This window comes from Triturus cristatus, chromosome 3_1, assembly GCF_964204655.1.
Source record: "Triturus cristatus chromosome 3_1, aTriCri1.1, whole genome shotgun sequence".
Lineage (NCBI taxonomy): Eukaryota > Metazoa > Chordata > Amphibia > Caudata > Salamandridae > Triturus > Triturus cristatus.
In genome coordinates, this window is record NC_140583.1 from 677,409,889 (window position 1) to 677,425,904 (window position 16,016).

Genomic DNA, 16,016 nt, shown 5'->3' on the forward strand with positions numbered 1-16,016 from the left:
ATGTTATTATTGGCCCAAAATGTATTCAGGATGTCCAGCTCCTCTAAATGCAACTTCCAGCCAGTCAGCCAGAGTCTGCATCAAAGAAACATCGTTCAGACCCTTCCCTCCAGAACGGGGAGGAAATAGGGCTACCCCTCACTACTTCTTCCATTTGTCCTTCGCAGAGTGGTCCCGCTAAGCTGCTCAAATTGTGGGCTTTTGGCTGACTTGGTTAGAGGAAGGTAAGAATGTCCCTTTATATGGATGACCTCCTCTTTTATCTCCAAAACCTTAAGATCAACAAGACCAGTTCTGTGGTCTACCTGATTAAGGGGGATACAGCAGTGAGGCAATGGGCCAAGAGCTGGTGGTAGGGAAGCCTGAGCCCACTGTCTTTGGAAAGACCTCCTATTCTCACCCACACTGTCCTTGATGAGATGAGCTGCCAAAATCCAAATGGTGTGATCCCTCAAATGCTTTACAGGCTAACATTATCCACCCTAACCTTCGAGGTTTATTTGTTAGGCTCAGATCCATGCTGAGGAACTTCATGTGGGATGGCTGTACCCCTAGGGTAACTGTCAGTAAATCCATCAAGCCTTGTATGGTGGATGTGCCTGGCATGCTATCTTACTACCACTTCTACCTGCTGGTGGTCATTAATGACAGGATATACGTCCCAACTCAAACTCCACACAGCTGATTGATGGTAAATTTGCAATTCACACCTGAGGGTAAGGCACTCGCCCAACCTTTTGCCATTGGTATCCATGACAATTTGGGTGTGGAATGATACTCTGTAGGCCATTAAATGACATGGATGCCTCACAGAAGAAATCTGGCCATCCATGGGCACAGTTTTAAAAGAGGTCTAGTCCATAGAGGCCTCAGGGGGTAGGATACCATAGGCATCTCTCATCTGGAAGACATTGTGGCGCAGAATGCAGTCTACTCATTTACTACTATACAATCAGAGTTTGGCCTCCACAAACAGTCCTATGAATATTTGCAGCTTTGTCACACTCCCTTCCTATTCGAAAAATCGATTGACACAATTCCAGTGTCGATTGAGGCAAAACTGCTGATGGGCAGGCATGGGATATAAGGCCGGACTAGCCATACAGGGCATCAAGAGTTTCCTGGGGAGGCAGGAAGGGTGGGGGCCAATTTTGCAGTGGTGCTGCAATATGGCCCCCCAGTAACAAAATTATGAAGCACTAGTTTCCAGCCTCCCGGGGCCAGGCAGTGCTTCCACAGGGGCTCTTCTGAGAAAATTGACAGGGCTGCTTTGGGTTTCCAGTCCAGCCCTGATGGGATATCACAGGTATAACATTCACTTGTAATCAATACCCATGACTCCTCCTCTGCACTCTGTGAGGAATGGAAAGTAGATCTTAGCCTGCAACATAAAGACGAGTGGTGAGATGCTCTCATGGCCACAGTCTTGGCCCAATGTAGACGACTGATTCAATTTAATTGCCTCCACTGAGTCAATTTGATATGCATGAAGCTCTGGAGTGTCCAATGCATGTCCTTACCCCGGTGCTAAGACGCAATTACTCGGATGGCGATTTCATGCATACAATGTGACCTTGCTCTGACAAGGTACATATTGTGGTGTGCTGTGCCTTGAACATGCAGTTATCTGCTTGGGAGACTATTGAGCTTGCACTTAAATCTGCCCTGGTTAACATTGCAATAGATATTGACTTGAATAGATACACCAGAGGATTCCTATACATTAGCATATAGTGGCAATAGCGCAATGCTACTCCTTACCCCTCCTTCCCCCCGCCTCGACCAGGGAATCTGGGTATGTGGCCTAGATCACTGCATGACACTCGAGATTCTGGTATAAGGGACCCGCGGTTGCCCAAACAAACACCAGAAAATATGGAATTGCTAAGGGCCCTATAGAGGAACTGTACAGTGATGAATGCAGATATGTAGGATGAAGGCCCACTGAGGAGGCAGATGATGGGCGTGATACATATTTAGGTTTAGACCCTATGTGGAATGATCATTCTTTGTCCTATGTACTTTTACTGAGAAATACCAATAAAGATTATATTTAAAAAGCACGTCAAAAATTGACAAGGCCTAAGTCCCAAAGGTGTTGGGACAAACTGTCACACCTACCTCTCCTTCACACTAAAAATACGTGCACACACGCGCACACACAGTCATAAGTAGTCAAGCCAGATATACATTCACCAATGTTTGCAAACAAGACGCTACACACATGAACAGACTTGATGTGGCAAAGCCAATGCTGTGTTTGCTCCCAACGTCATTCCTACCATTTGCACATACATGTCACCAGTTTTGTTGAATCCAAAGTCAAACATTTTCCAGTGTTTGCAGACATGATACAAATCATATCAGCAAAGTCAGACTGGGTAAAGTCCTCGCCATAGCAGCCCGACTACCACAGCTACAACATAAGAAATACAAGCCACAAACACCAGTGTTCGCAAACAAAAATGAAAACAAAACCATAAAGCTGGCGTGCGAGTCCCAGATGTTATCTAAACTACCATAATAAATCAACATGTCTACTACATGCCTTATAACTAGGGCTCCCGGTTTTATGGTATTTATTATTTTGACATTTCCGCCTGTAGTTATCCATATTTATTTTTGCCAAATTTATCTGTATTTATCCATATTTATTATTGGTTTTGTGAAAAAATAAAGCAAAAACTGGTATATTTCCACATTTATTTAACCAATAAATATGCAGTCATGCTTGAATGCATGCCAGGTTTCAGTGATCTGAACACCCACAGAAGATAAATCAATGCACTTATACGAAAATATGCACATTTCAGTATCAGCCCTGTGCATATTTACTGCTGTTCAAGCCTCCTTACTAAAATCCCTTTGTTTTTTAATCCCTTTACCTATCAATCCACACAGTAATTGATCGGGCAGTCATCGCAAAGTGTATTTAGAATCACTCAAAAAGCACCCAATTTCCGTTTTTATCCACATTTAAAAATAAATACAGACAAGAGAATAAATGGTTATCTGTCTGTATTTATCTGTAAAACAGGGAGTCTTACTTATAACCAAGTGACTGGTGTTTGGGATATTTCTCTTGCCAGCCGGTCTCATAGGTGCCCTCTTCCCTCGATCAATCATGGGCAGGGCTAATAAACAGATGTTGCATTGGAGACCCACCTACCTTAGTAATGTGTCATGCTTTCTTGCAGGATAAGATAAACGATGTGGTAAAGAAAATTAAGATCTTTGTCTATCACATCCTCGCGATTGTGCCCGGGTTCTATGATGTCCTTTAGCTTCAACATTTTCAAATAATTTACCATAAACGCGCAGTGATTAGTTCTCCTTCTCTCTTACAGGCCGACTTTGCCCATATTTCAATCCTTTTGAAAACAAGTATGAATTTTCTTCTAGAATTTTGGCAGTTATAAAGTTAACTATGTGTTGTATTGCATAAATGTACTGCAGAAACGTATAGTACATTTTAAATTCTTTATGTAAATGTTTTGCTAAATTGTGGTTCAGAATTCAAGTGATCAAACCTTAAAAACATGCAAGATTTTTGGGACTCTTCAAGACTTTAAGTGCCCTAACGAGATGAAAATCTGCGTCCGTGATTTAACCACGAAGGTGTGTGAATATTTGACACGAAATGTTTGCCTGATACACACTGAATTATTCTTGCCACCAGCTTGAATTACATTCAACTATTTTAGAATGGAGCTGTTGGGGCACGAATGTCCCATTTAATTTACTAAATACAGCAATCCTCATCTGAAAGGTGAGCAGTTAACACCAGCAAAATGTCAGTTGTGGTCTGCTCACCACGTGCACTCATTTTTAGGTCTCGCCTGACCCAGCGCATGCACTGGTCTGGCAAGACTTATTCCTCTCTCCCCTGAATTCCTCTCCACCTGCCTGCTTTGTCTATCCTTATGCCTATGCTCCACTTAATCTCCCTCCCCGTCACCCTTTTACATTACCCCCTTACCCCTCTACACGCCATAAACCAACGGATGTAACTTGTAACTGTTGTACCTTCTGTAACAATGAGTAATTTGTAACCTATGTAACTCTCCTCATGTAAAGCGCTCTGATACCTCCGGGTCTAGCCAGCGCTATATAAAACTCAAGTAAATAAATAAATAAATAAATAAATAAATTGAGACGGCTCCAAAAAGTGCTACCAGGCCAGCCAAGAGCTACAGTGCATGTGCGCGGGCGCGCGTGTCGCGCTTTACTGCGATTACTTTCACTTTAGCGGCCGCATGGCCGCTTGGCATAGTCAATAGGTCTCGCTTTTGGGACCTTATAAGTATTTAGTTATCAGCGACGGCCCGTATAGGGCGTGTTACCGGGGCGGTGACGTGGGACAGAGGAGGGGCAGGGTGGAGGGTTTCAAAATGCGGCATACGGCCGATTGCAGGTAAGTTACGAAAAAAAAAAAAAACGAATTTCGTTGCGCGCGCAGCATCGCCAAATGCGATGCAGCGCCCATAACGAAATTTTGGGTAATTGGCATTACCATAATTAAACAAATTCGAATTTACTGAATTGTGAGATTTTTCCACACTTTGGGGCACATGCATCAAACCATTTTGCAGCAAAATTCGTCTGTTTGCGATTGCAAAATGGCCTTTTGAGCTGCATGTACCTTTTTTGCAATTCACAATTAAGGAAATTGCAATTTTTTGCGATTCCCTTAATTGCAAATGCAGTTAGGGAATCGCAAATTGCGACCCCCTAAATGCGATGCATTATGCAATCGCAAAATTGCGTTTTCAAGTTGATGGTAATTTCCAATTTCTTCGAAAAAGTTCCTTTGAAAAATGCAAATAAATGCATTTTGTCAAAGTGCACTGTGGTGCACACATGTGCCTTAAGGCACGTGTGTGCACCACAAGTGTATACCTACCTTATTTTGGGAGTGCATAAGGGTGGCCTTTTGGCCCCCTGCACCCTTCAAATTGCATGCGCAATTTGCGAGAACCTATTTGGCACTTGCAAATTCCGCATGCAATACCATTCATTCCTATGGGCCTCTAGGCCCATGGGAATGAATGGGAAGTCATTCCTTAATTACGAATCGCAATTTGCGAGTCGCAATTAAGGAATGTGCTGAAATCGCAATTTTTTTTGCAATTCCTACATGCATAAGGAATTGAGATTCCTAAAATGCGATTCTTTAAAAATCGCAATTTAGGGATCGCAATTCCTTACTTTGATGCATGTGGCCCTTTGTTTTTATTTCATCAGCTCCTTTCCAATAATTAACTGGTCTAAGCCTCGATTACCCAAGAAGCTCAATAATGTCCTAATTGTTATACTCACAAGTGTGTTGTGTATTATCCAGGTTGGGCCCTAGAAATTACAAGAGTCTCTAAACTCTCTTTTGTTCGAAAGTTTCATTTTAGAGATATTTCCCTGGGCCAGTTTTTTCAGCACCCTGGCTTCAGGGCCGGAGTGGGAAGCAAAACACGCCCTGGCAAAGTGCTCGTCTGCCCCCCTCCCCCTTCGGGGTACCGCCGAGATCTTTGCCAGGGCCGTTTTTCAGCCAATTTTGTTACAGGGCCGATTTTGCAGCTATTGCTGCAAAAACGGCCCTGTAACAAAAACGGCCCCCAGGGGCCCAAAACCGCCCCCACCCGTGCGGCGCACCGGGGGATTGCCCGGTGACCGCTACGGCCAGTCCGGCCCTGCCTGGCTTCCTTCTGAATAAAGTTGGTAAAGAGGGAGCAAAATCCAACTTTTGGTGCATCACATGCTTTCTAAATGAACCTCCAATGCTTGTTTTCTTGGTACCCGGCTCCTCATATTACAGAAATTCCTCAGATCTCTAAAGACACTCAATGGGTTCTCACCCTGATGGCTGGGATGAAACATACCATTAGAAGAACTATCTGGTGAGGTTTCATTTAACACGTTTGTGAGGACTGATGGAGCTATAACCTTGGTGGTAGCCATTGATGTAGACATTATACAGATTAGCCGATGGTGTTGCGCATTTGAGAACAAATTTAAAATATTTCTATTGATTTTTCAAATATAACTGCAGCGGAAACGTTTTTAGGTTCGGAAACTTTAGGGTCCACAACAGTTATTGTGAGCTCTAACCCGGAGACCATGCCATCCAACATTTTACGCTTGCTTCACAAAGGCACAGTTCTGTTAGCACACCGTGGTTCCAGAGTAGCCATACCTGATAAGGGTGGTGTAAATTGAACTCTAAAAATGGACTTACACTGTAACAAACAACAGTAGTTCAACTTTCAGTTCTTTAACAGCTCAAGGGCCTGTATCATGATACCAATAGAGTGAAACAACTCTTTTCCCATTCAAGGGCACAGGACTTCAAACAGATTCAATGCTCTTGAAACGCTTCACACAGAAAAGTCAAGGAATCAAAGACAGAGAGTTTCATAACTATAAACATTCTTGACAAACAAGAGAAGAAATCATTTGTAAAGGGCGAAGAGTAGCACAGTGCTCTAGTTCCGCGTACTAATAATAAAATAGAAAATTATAACGCCGGCAAAGAAAATGTTATATAAATGGCGAGGGGGTTGTACTTAACGTAAAATTCTACCCGTTTTTTTGTTCTTTTACACATAGCCATGAAAGACATGAAACAGATCATGGTTCTACGCAAAAAAATCAACATTTCAACCTTCAATTAACAAATCAGTGGGTTGTCATCAGGATTGTCAAAAACAATTCAGAGAATCTGAACAGAGATTGTATTCATGAAGTTCAATAAAATCCCCTAGAAGGTTCTGAGGTTAGAGAACTCAGGAAAACAACTAGAAACAAGCGAGCACATTATTCGGAATTGGTGTAGCCACTTGTAGATAACTCAGCACTTGCGAGTAACAACTAATTTAATTCCTGAACAGTGATTTTTTTTCATGTGAAGTGCGGGCCCAGGACATTCAAGCGACTTCTCAAACCGATTCTTGACAATTTGCACAAATCTCTGACGCCAAAAGATTTAATACGCACAGAGGTTTGCAGCCATTTGTATACCACAAAATGATCAGAGACAACATAAAAGATTACATCTATAGCGTATAGTGGAAATGTGTATATTTGATTAACAAATAATCAGTACATACCATCCAGAATAGCGTCCCTGTGGCCAAAGTTGAATATTGGTCTATTGTTGAAAGAACACTGAATATGAGGCATATCAGCACAATTAAGAAACTGTAAAAAAAATAAGGAAAAAATATTACTTACAACTACTAGAACAAGGACAATGTCATACACACAACATGTTTTTTAGCATTAATTAGCAAGTCAAATGCAGTCATAAATGGGGGTAAGATAAAATACATTTTTTTTCTCGTTTTTAGAGCATCTGTAAGAGGTGAGACATATGTTTTCTAGAGAGAAACCGTACCAGCTATGGACACATTGATGACTACCATATGGAAGATATGATGGCACAGTCATCAGAAAGGCACATCCATGATTTCAGTGCCGGAAGACAGGCCCAGCTGGCATTTGTGGCACCTTGATTCCCCCTTCTTCACCAGTGGGGTCTGGGCATCAGCATACAAGACAAGCATTGGCATGGCCTATAGGTCTCGCCTTTGGGACCTTACAAGTGTTTAGCCATGCAACAGTTGCATAACTAAATACTTATAAGGTCCCAAAAGCGAGACCTTTTGGCTATGCCAAGCGGTTGTGCGGCCGCGAAAGTGAAAGTAATCGCGGTGAAGCGCTGCGCGCGCGCCCGCGCACATGCACTGTAGCTCTAGGCTGGCCTGGTAGCACTTTTTGGAGCCCTCTCAATATGTCTCGCCAGACCAGCGCATGCGCTGGATCAGGCGAGACCTAAAAAAGGAAAATGCAAACGACTTAAGCAGCCAGGGAAGAGGGGACACACACACATTAGGAAAGGGAGAGAAAAATTCAATGGGATGCCGCTTTGTAAAGGAATGGAGGAACAGCAGAAAAGAAGCAACAAAGAGACAATGTAATACACGTAAGTGCCCTGACATGGGTATTGAAATGAAGGAGAAGGGTTAAGAGTAGCTGATTGTCAACTGTAGCGAAAGCTGCAGAAAGACCCCGTTTGCCGCCATCATTAGCAGCCCTGTGCAGGGCATCCACATTCAGAACACTACAGCCTCGGATAGAGTCAGCCTCGAAGCAGTTGCATCTGTTATTGTCTTCAATAAAGATTTTTATTTGTGATATGACTTTACTGCTACTCTTCAACAGCTTTGTTGTCAACGGGAGCCGTGAAAGCTGGTGACAGGTGTCAGAATCCCTTTCAGAAAGCCAACGGGTAAGCAGGGGTTACTGAGTCCAACCATGGGGGTTGTGCGGACCCAGCTTCGACACTGCCCTAAGCCTCGCACCCTGACCCTCCTGCTCCTCTCCTCTGTCTGGTACTCCTCCTTTTCAGCTGTTTCTGTTTTTTCCTCTTGGCTCTCTCTTGCCTCTCTGCCTGCTTTTCCTCTCATTTTTGCACTCTCGCTCATGCTCAGCTTTTGCTTTTTTGCCTCTTTGCCAACTTTCCTCTCAGTCTGCATACTCACACTGCACTTTTGTTTTTTTTTTCACTCTTTGCTTGTTTTCCTCTTACTAGTGCTCAACTGTTTTGATTTTTTGCCGCTTTGCTCTGCTCACTCCTGCGCACTTTCTCAGATGTTCTGCCTCTTTTCTCTATGCTTTTTGTCCCACTCTTAGCCTTTTTGCCCTTTTGTGCGCCCTTTCTCCCCTCTGCGGCCTTCCCACCTTTTTCCCCAGGTCATGTTCTAACCTGATTTGCCCCCGCTCACGCTGGCTCTTGGAACTCTTTACCCCACCTATGCCACCATAACCCCTCGCTTCCGCTCCTACTTAATGGCAGCTGACACACAGATGCGCAAAGGAAGCGCCGCTGGCACGCCAAAGATGTGCCAAAGGCAAACCCACCTGTACTAATCTGCTCCCCATCCGCAGCCAGTGCCAGAACCCCAGGCCTCCCACCCACCCACATTACCCTCAGACGCCACAATGCTGTAGTAATCCAAGCCCTAAACCCTGGATACCCTTCCTTGAGTTGCAGACTAGTCTCCCCTGACAACACTAAAGATATGTTATCCTGCTTCTCCCCCAGCACGCACCTCCCTCCAGTTCTCGATCTCCCACTCAGCTCCCGACACACAACCCACACCATACCCACAGGCCACAGCATCCCCGCCCTCACACACCTCTTGGCCAACCCGGGACTGTGATGGGTGATGCGTCGCAGCCAGCCTGGGCAGCGGTGCGTCAAAGAGCTGCTGCGCTTTACACTTTTATCAAAATAACTTACTGTGCGAGTGCGGAACTTCTCTAAATGGCTGGCCGGCGTTTGTGCAGAATCCCAAATTCCTAAAGCACAAAAATAAATTCACGGGGGTGTTCATCGAGTCTGGTATATAACTAAGTATCCATGGCACTACCAGTCTTTATATACATATGGGAAAAACGTTCCCTCCAAATAAAATAACCTCGTGTTCAAAGTAAAGCCGGTATTTGAGGGGAATGTTTAACGCCATTCTGAATTCCCTCAGCCGGGAGAGCGAATCCTGCACACAAATGCCCCTTTGCCTGTCGTTATTTATTGGGAGCTCTGCACAGGAGGCGCAGAGCCTGCACACAGCTACGAGGTTATCATGTGTAAATCCGCCCTCATAGCACGGGGAAAAGGAGTTACTGCATCCCAGGCGGGGCTTCGGAGCAGCAGGGTGAACGGAACGGGATTATTTATTTCACTACTGTGGAAGAAAACAAAAGAAATGAAGTGAGTGAAAGAAGTTAGAAAGAAGGAAAGGGAATAGAACAACCCAAGCCTTTATTTAGTTTACTTAGTATACTTAAACTTGGTAAAAAAAGAAATGACTTTTTTCTTAGCCTGCTTCTTTAACTTAATGTGCATCCGTCATTTTTTAATACACTAAATACATTGCGTTCTACTGTATCGCAAATTATTGGAACCTCGATTACGGAGTGCTTTCAACAGAATAATGTTTCACTCACTGGGTATGCACATAGCGGAGTCAGAGGGGGAAGAAGAAATAGAATCCCAGCCACAGCGCGAGATGGCCAATTAGGAGGCAGCAAAGAAGAGTGGCAATGAAGCCAACGAATGGTAAGCAGTGGGAGGGGCCAAGCCTTGTATTTAAACAATATCCCTCGCAAACACAACACGTTGTGTCCCAGGCTCAACCTACAACGCATGTACCTAATGTTTAATGCGCTGGCGAGTCTGCATTAACAACACAATGTCAAGTCAGCTTTGAAAACAAAAATGCCTTTCTTTTAAAGCTACTTCCAGGGCACACGTCCTAAAAATATAAAACAGTGATTAATTCATAGAGGTGTGCAAAGAGCAATCAAATTCTTAGTGAGGGCTTGGCCCTGATAGTCAAAACACGTGCTGAGCCGGTGTAAGAACCAGTTTATAAAGGATACAATCGATGGCATAAAATATAAGAAGACACTTCAAAACAAAGTATAAATTAATTTTTGTATCCTAGGATTAGCTGTAGGCTGATTGGTTTGTTAAAGGTGTGAACGTTTACAGTGAAGGACAATGAATTACAGTGTTTACTGAATATCACACAACTTGGTCTTCTCTGGCAACAGGGATTTCAGGCCAAGTTTCAGATGCAATTCTTCCACTTTATGTAATGGATGAGACTATGGACAGCTGTCATCCCAGACTTAAATCTGCAAGCTGCGTTCAATACATTCAAGTGAGGTGATTTGCAAATTATACAAACTGGGAATCCAAGTGAAATTTTTTGACAAAATATGACCTCTAAATTCATTGAACAGCACCCTAGCTAACTAGTAATTAAAAAACACATGTAAACCGAGCGTTCCACAATCCATGGTCATCTTAATATCATTGACCGTCCCTCACCTACCGTTCCACATTCCACGGTCATCTTAATATCACTGACCGTCCCTCACCTAGCACACAAAGCTATTGCAGGAGAACCACAACCCTCAATAGAGCAAGGGTGGAATGAAACGTGAAGGGGTCCCTATGTGAAGGGTTTTATGACGATACCACTAACTTCTCCCCTGAATTTCTGTATGATTCATACACAAAATCTGAAGTGACCTATGTCCTTACTAAAGTAATTACAAAAACTATTCAAAATACGCAAAATACACCGCAGGTGACCTAACCTGTGATGAAACTCATGAAAATGCATACACCGTCACCACATTTCTTACAACAACAATGAGAACATGTCCAATGGTCTGGTGTTACTAAAAAGGTAACAGGTGTCATTGTATAAAACTCTTTAAGAAATAAATATATCAACTAATACATTTGCCACATTAAGAACAAATATTTTAAAATGTAAATGACTTTTTAAATATGGAAAATATATGATCCACTGCATACTACATAAAACACATTCATGCCTATTCATACTCATAACTTAAGATCCCTATGAAATACTGCGGTTAATTTACATATTTTCTATTGATCGGTTTGTGTTTACCGAATAAGTCTGAAGTTTTAGCGGCAATTTATTATTTCTAATTTAGAGGTACAGTATATATCTATGTATATGGTATTTCTATAGCTCGAACCTAGCTAAAAGGTAGCAGAGCGCTGCACAGGGTAAAAAAAAAAACAAGGTCAATGAGTGATAAGAGAGATAGAGGAGTTGTGGATAGTTAATACATTGTAAGGAAGTTTTCTTTCAAGAGGTGAGTCTTCAACTCTGTTCAAAATTGGAGACGTATTGGGGCGGTCCTGATGGATACATGGATGTTGTTCCAGATCCTGGGTCCATAGATGGAAAAGGCCTCCTACCTTGTTATTTTCTTTTTTACACTTCTCAGTCTACAGTCTGATCGTGTCTTGGTTTGTGGGTGTGCCAACAGCTACCAGAGATGGTGAGCTTGTCTGCAAAATAAGTGGGGGGTTGGTCGTAAAGGCTTTGTAAATGATGCCGCTGGGTTTGAAAAAAGTGCAGGCCAGCAAGGGGAGCCAATGGAGTTCCATCAGGATGGGGAGGATGTGATCACATTTTCTTAAGGCCCTGGATGAGAATGTGTTGTATTGCGGTGATGTCTATGTGGAAGCCATTTTGGTGTCATGCATGAGCGACCACAGAGAGGCTCTTATTGGGTCTTGGGTCACAGATGGTGCTTACAGTGTGACCTAGCCTCTGCTCCTTATTGCAAGGAGAGTGCATTCACTATCAAGGCATCCTGCTTGAATTGCATATAGCACTAACGCAACTGGGCTTTTTACAAATTCATATATTGCTCTTCTGGCACTATGGTTATTCTGGTACTTTCAATGGCCACCTTGATGAAACAGGTTTCCTCAGTACAGGCTGATTATGATGTCACACGTGATGCATTCAGTGATAACATGAATATAAAACACTTATGGTTTCAGAAGCAACATTGTAAGTGATGTCATTGATAATATTGATACAACTCAATGAGAGGCGGATGCTTAGATTGGCCGGTTACTCTAACTGTTCAATATTTGATGTCTTTTCGGCGTTTATTCTGAAACACTTACAAGGCATTGCTCTTCTTTTGAAAGTCAACTTTAGAATCTTTACATTAACTTACATATTCATTTGTTAGGCCTGGCTATAGAGAGCTGTAGCTGTTTGGGAAGACTTCATGTCAGCACAAAACACATGCGAAACACCATATACAGCATACAGGCGGGCTCTTTGGTCAGGCCTCTTCAACCACTGACTTACTGGTGCAAACCCCCTTCAGACAATCGTTCAATGCACTCTCCATCACATTTTGAATCAGCCAAAGGCATTTCATGGATGCTCATATTTTTTCTGCAACAGTTTTCATTAGTGACTAGTACCGAAAATAGTCTTCAGACTGCCACCAATGTAAAATGTAAAATTACCCTCTATGCCGTTCAGTGTCCGGACGCTCAGCTTCCACCGCCTGCCATTGCCTTACCCAGTACAAGGGGCAGTTGTTTATACATTTACTTGATAGCAACTTTTCCTGGTGCCGTTTGAGGCACGCTTCAGTGTTAAACTCCATTTGAGCAGTACTGACATCACTAGTCAGTATGGTGGCCTCCATAGGCATAGCACTCAAGGGTTGCAGCTGCGGGCACTGCAGCTGCGCCCTTTGCATCTTCTCAGACATCTTCTCAGATAATGCCGTACCTGGACACTGGTGTAGGAACAAGGACAGGTGCAGCTCCATTTGGGGACATGAGAAGTAAAACGTCACCGCTCCAAAAATAATGCAGAGCGCCTCTAGTTGAAATGCAGATTTATTTAGATGTGACTTACACGGTCAGTCCAGGCAACCTCCACCAGGAACTGTCTCAGGTGGAATACTCCTCATTCCTTACACCCACATTACAGGTTACAAAATATAACACATCTCCTCACAACAGCACTGTTGCAAAATAAAGAACTAGATAATTTAAAAAAAACTTTCAAACTGAGAGACAAAGGCATGATATTAACATTCAGACATTTATTGTAAGGTGCAAAGGGCGATTCAGAATAATAAACTCAAAGGGGAAGAAAGTTAAGACCCACATTCATATTTCTAATGCATATTCCCTCAGTCTTAATAGAGGAGTTATATGTTGGCTGCTCTTACGCAGAGAGAAGTGTTCTAAAACAATAGTAAGAACTCTCCTCACAGTCCTGTTCTTTAATTCTGTCCCCTCACATTTTTTAACATTCTTCACATTCCATGTTTTTCCGTCTTCTAACGAAAAAGTGTATTCCCCTGTTTCCTGCACAGGCCTAGGTGCAAACTATCCCTATGCACCCTTTTTCACTCCTGCTACCAATCTGACCCATGTGAAATCACCCACCTTCAGGTCTTCACAGCTTGGATCTCTACTATCCAAGCTCTCCCCCATACTCCAACTTCTATTTCTCATGCACACTTCTTTGCAACCTTACTTTGTACACCCTCTACAGTTTTCCTTTACTCATTCATGCTGGAGCAGCCTTCATAACACAACTCCTTCATTGTCAATATAATTTTCTTGATTTATTCCCTCTAATTAAGCTCATTCCACAATGACAAGTGCAGATTTTCTCCCAATACTCTTTTGAATCTTTCCACTGTAGCATTTTCACATAGATGATAAACCACTGTTTTCATGTGTTGCACTCTACTTTGCACTAAATACTTCCAGTAGTTCCTCAAACCAAATTGTGGAATGTTATCAGTAATCATCTTTTCAGGACATCCATCACTTCTGAAAATTTAATTGGGGAAATCTATAACCACTCTAGTCTTCACTTCACTCACTGGGCTTACCTCAGGCCACTTTGAATAGCAATCCACAACGTCTATGGAATGTTTTTACCTGACCCGGTCACCTCAAATAGACCACAAACATCCATTCTCACCTTCTCCCATGCCTGTTCATGAAAATCTATGGGCATGAGTGGGGGATCCTTCACCATGTGAGATTTGTCACTGCAAGCATAAGCCAGGCACCCTTTCATGGATATTTCTATATCACAATCCATTCCTGACCACCAAAAGTCTACTTGCACCTTCCTTTTCATGAAGGATGTTCCACCATGTACCTAATTTAATGTAGTTAACAACATTCTCCATAGTTCAGTTGGCACTAATAACCTGTTGCCTCTTCCCAGAATGACATTTAAGTTTGATAGCTATGGCCACACTGATTTAAAATTGGATATCTCTGTAATGTTGTCAAAATCTTTGGTCCAGTGCCTTTGGCAACAATTCTCTTTTCTGCAACACTTGCCAAAAACGGTTTCCACGAATCCTCCGACACTCCCTCCAAACTGGTTTGTTCTACTTTAGCTACCAACCAATCATTCTCCTCCATCCTCATGTACAGGTGAGTGAGACAGACAATATGCATTTAAATTTTTCACACCAGGGACATATTTGGCTGTAAAATAAAATTCTTGTAACCTAAACAATCACTATGCTATATTTGGCATCGACTCAACTGTACTTTTCATGATGAACAAATCAACTACGGGCTTATAATCAGTTCTCAATTTTAATATGGTGCCCCACATATAGTTCCTAAAGTGTTGAACATCCCACAAACTGGCCAGAGCTTCCTTTTCTATGGTAGAATAACTAGCTTATTCACCCTTCAACATCCTGAACGCTAATGCTCTTTTTTATTCACCTCTTGATTGCATTATTAGGGCACCTTAACCATAAATGCTAGCATCCATGACTATAATAGAAGGATCACTCGAGTCAAATGGCTTTGGTTCCACTGAATTCATTATGTACTTTTTAATAGCCTCAAATACTCTTTGACACTCCTAAGACCATTCATTCCTCTAACTCTTCATCATCAATTCTCTAATAGGTCATACCAGGTTTGAAAATTGTTACTCAAAATTTGCATATCACGCCAATCCCAGAAAGGATCGAAGTTGGTCCTTGTCATCAGAATACTGAGCATTCTTGATAGCTTCATCAACTTGAGCTTAGGCTCTATTCCCTTGCTGGACAGTCTATGAATTCCACTTCCCTAACAGCAAAATTATATTTGTCAGTTTCCAGGAAAAGCCCAGCCCCTTCTTATATATTAAGCCCTTTCCTCCATAACTCATCATGCCTCTCCTTGTTCAGACTCCAAACTAGAACCTCGTCCTGGAAATACCTTACCTCAGCTAATTCCCCCAACAACCTTTATATGACACACTGAAATAACGCAGATGCAGAAGCTAATCCAAAAAGCATTCAACCAAATTGATATATGAGGATAAGTGCTTTGAGTCAGGATGCAATAATTTCTGATAATGTGAACCCAATAGGTCTATGGTAGAATAGTACTGTCATCCTTTCACACTAGCCAACATCTCATTTGTATTAGGCAATGGATGGCGAGCCACCCATATGTTGTTATTGAGATCGTGGATATTAACACACATCCCGATATTACCATTAGCCTCAAGAGCTATAAATGTTGGGCTCAACCATCCTGGCAATTCTATCGGTTCAATGATATTATTTCGCAATAGTCTGTCTAATTACTTAAAAAAAAACCTCAATAC

General features: G+C 42.5%; 1 protein-coding gene across 1 annotated transcript in view; it reads right to left on the minus strand.

The window, feature by feature from the left end:
- KCNQ1 (potassium voltage-gated channel subfamily Q member 1) overlaps positions 1-16,016 on the minus strand; it is an 872,274-nt gene that overhangs the window by 455,990 nt on the left and 400,268 nt on the right. The window contains exon 2 of the mRNA XM_085644751.1: positions 7,101-7,191. Within this exon, the coding sequence (XP_085500877.1) occupies positions 7,101-7,191 (91 nt within the window). The remainder of the gene's footprint in view (positions 1-7,100; positions 7,192-16,016) is intronic.